Source organism: Microtus ochrogaster, chromosome 2 (assembly GCF_000317375.1).
Source record: "Microtus ochrogaster isolate Prairie Vole_2 chromosome 2, MicOch1.0, whole genome shotgun sequence".
NCBI lineage: Eukaryota > Metazoa > Chordata > Mammalia > Rodentia > Cricetidae > Microtus > Microtus ochrogaster.
Window position 1 is genome coordinate 12918484 of NC_022010.1, and position 1590 is coordinate 12920073.

The window sequence follows — 1590 nt, forward strand, 5'->3', positions numbered from 1 at the left end:
GCTCTGTAGACCAGGCTGGTCTCGAACTCACAGAGATCCACCTGCCTCTGCCTCCCGAGTGCTGGGATTAAAGGCGTGCGCCACCATCGCCCAGCGCAGCTGGTCATTTATCGAGGGCATTCCATGCCCGCAGCACAGAACTAAGGCACTTTTACATGTTATGGCAAAGAATCCTCGAAACAGTGGGGCTGAGGAGAAGCTCAATGGTGAAGCCTTGCCTAGGAAGAGAGCCCACTGGCTGCACCCCAACACTCTGAAGTAGCTCTAGCTCTGATGGGGACTAGGCATCTCTTCTCCTGTTCTGGTAACTGCTCCCCAACTTCCCTTAGGGGTGGGGCACATCACTCCCCACTCTCTGTTCAGTAGATCAAAAGACAGCAGCCTGAATCCAGAGCCTGCCTGAAAGGGCTATTGATAGTCCTGGACATGGCAAATGGCTCCAACAGGAACACATGACCCAGCTGGACAAATGTTAAGTCTACCCGGATGTCTCTTGACAAGGTGGCCTCTCTTTAGTAAGCCCAGGCAAGACTGAGCTGGTGCTGACCCTGCAGGACTGAGGAGGACGTCCTTGCGAATGAAGGCAGTCCCAGGGCAAGGGGAGCTGGAGGTAAAAGGGAAGAGACCCTCTCTGAGCTTGCAGCATGGGGACTCTTCCCAACTGAGCGGCACGCATCACTTTCTGTTAGGTGGGACCTGTCACCTGAGGGAGAAACTCAACACTCGGCTGTCATCATTTCTCAGATGAGGCAACTACATATCAAACTGTCTAAAGCCACATATGGCAAAGCCTCCAACCAATGGCCACATTCTGCTGCCAGCACGCCACCCAGGCTCACAGAGTTGTACATGCAGCACTGCACGGCCCCTTGCTAGCCCTAGCCCTCTGGACTCTGCAGCAGCAGCTCTCAGAGCCTTCCAACAATCCTGAGAGCAGCTTCAGTCTCAAACACAGTATTGGCACCTTCCACCCACACAGCCAGATTTAACAATCCCCATTTGCAAGTGTGCAGATTCCCGCCTAGCATCCCTAGTCTTTGTCCTGCTCTTGATTTGGCAGCGCCGGGAGGAGACCACACACACCTCGTCTCCACGCCGAGGATCTCGTGCTGAGCCACCCCTTCCACAGAACCAGCTTCAGCAATGAGGATGCGGATGGTGAGCTGGGCAGGAACTTCTGGGCAGATGCCATTTGCGCTGCTCAGGGGCAGGTCAGCACCTGTCTCAGGGACGTCAACACCTGCAGGAATGTCAAGATACCTGTTAAAAGCAGCTGTCCAATAGTGTCACACATGACACACTAAGGAATGGAAGGTGGCATGGTCTGGCTCACAGTCCTCTAGCAAGCTCTAATGTTGTCACCCCATAACTATGTGACCTCATATCCACCAGGCAGAAGCAGGTACTACTCACCTGAGTGGCGGCTAAATGCTTCCCTGCGAGATGAATGAGGTCCCAGCCCACATAATAAAACTAAACATAAAGATTCAGTGTCTGGGCCGGGCGATGGTGGCGCACGCCTTTAATCCCAGCAAGAGGGAGGCAGAGGCAGGCGGATCTCTGTGAGTTCGAGACCAGCCTGGTCTACAG

General features: G+C 54.2%; 1 protein-coding gene across 1 annotated transcript in view; it reads right to left on the reverse strand.

Moving 5' to 3' along the window:
- The window catches only part of Tctn2 (tectonic family member 2), a 36145-nt gene that overhangs the window by 3311 nt on the left and 31244 nt on the right, over nucleotides 1–1590 (reverse strand). The window contains exon 15 of the mRNA XM_005344369.3: nucleotides 1084–1240. Coding sequence (XP_005344426.1) covers nucleotides 1084–1240 — 157 coding nt within the window. The remainder of the gene's footprint in view (nucleotides 1–1083; nucleotides 1241–1590) is intronic.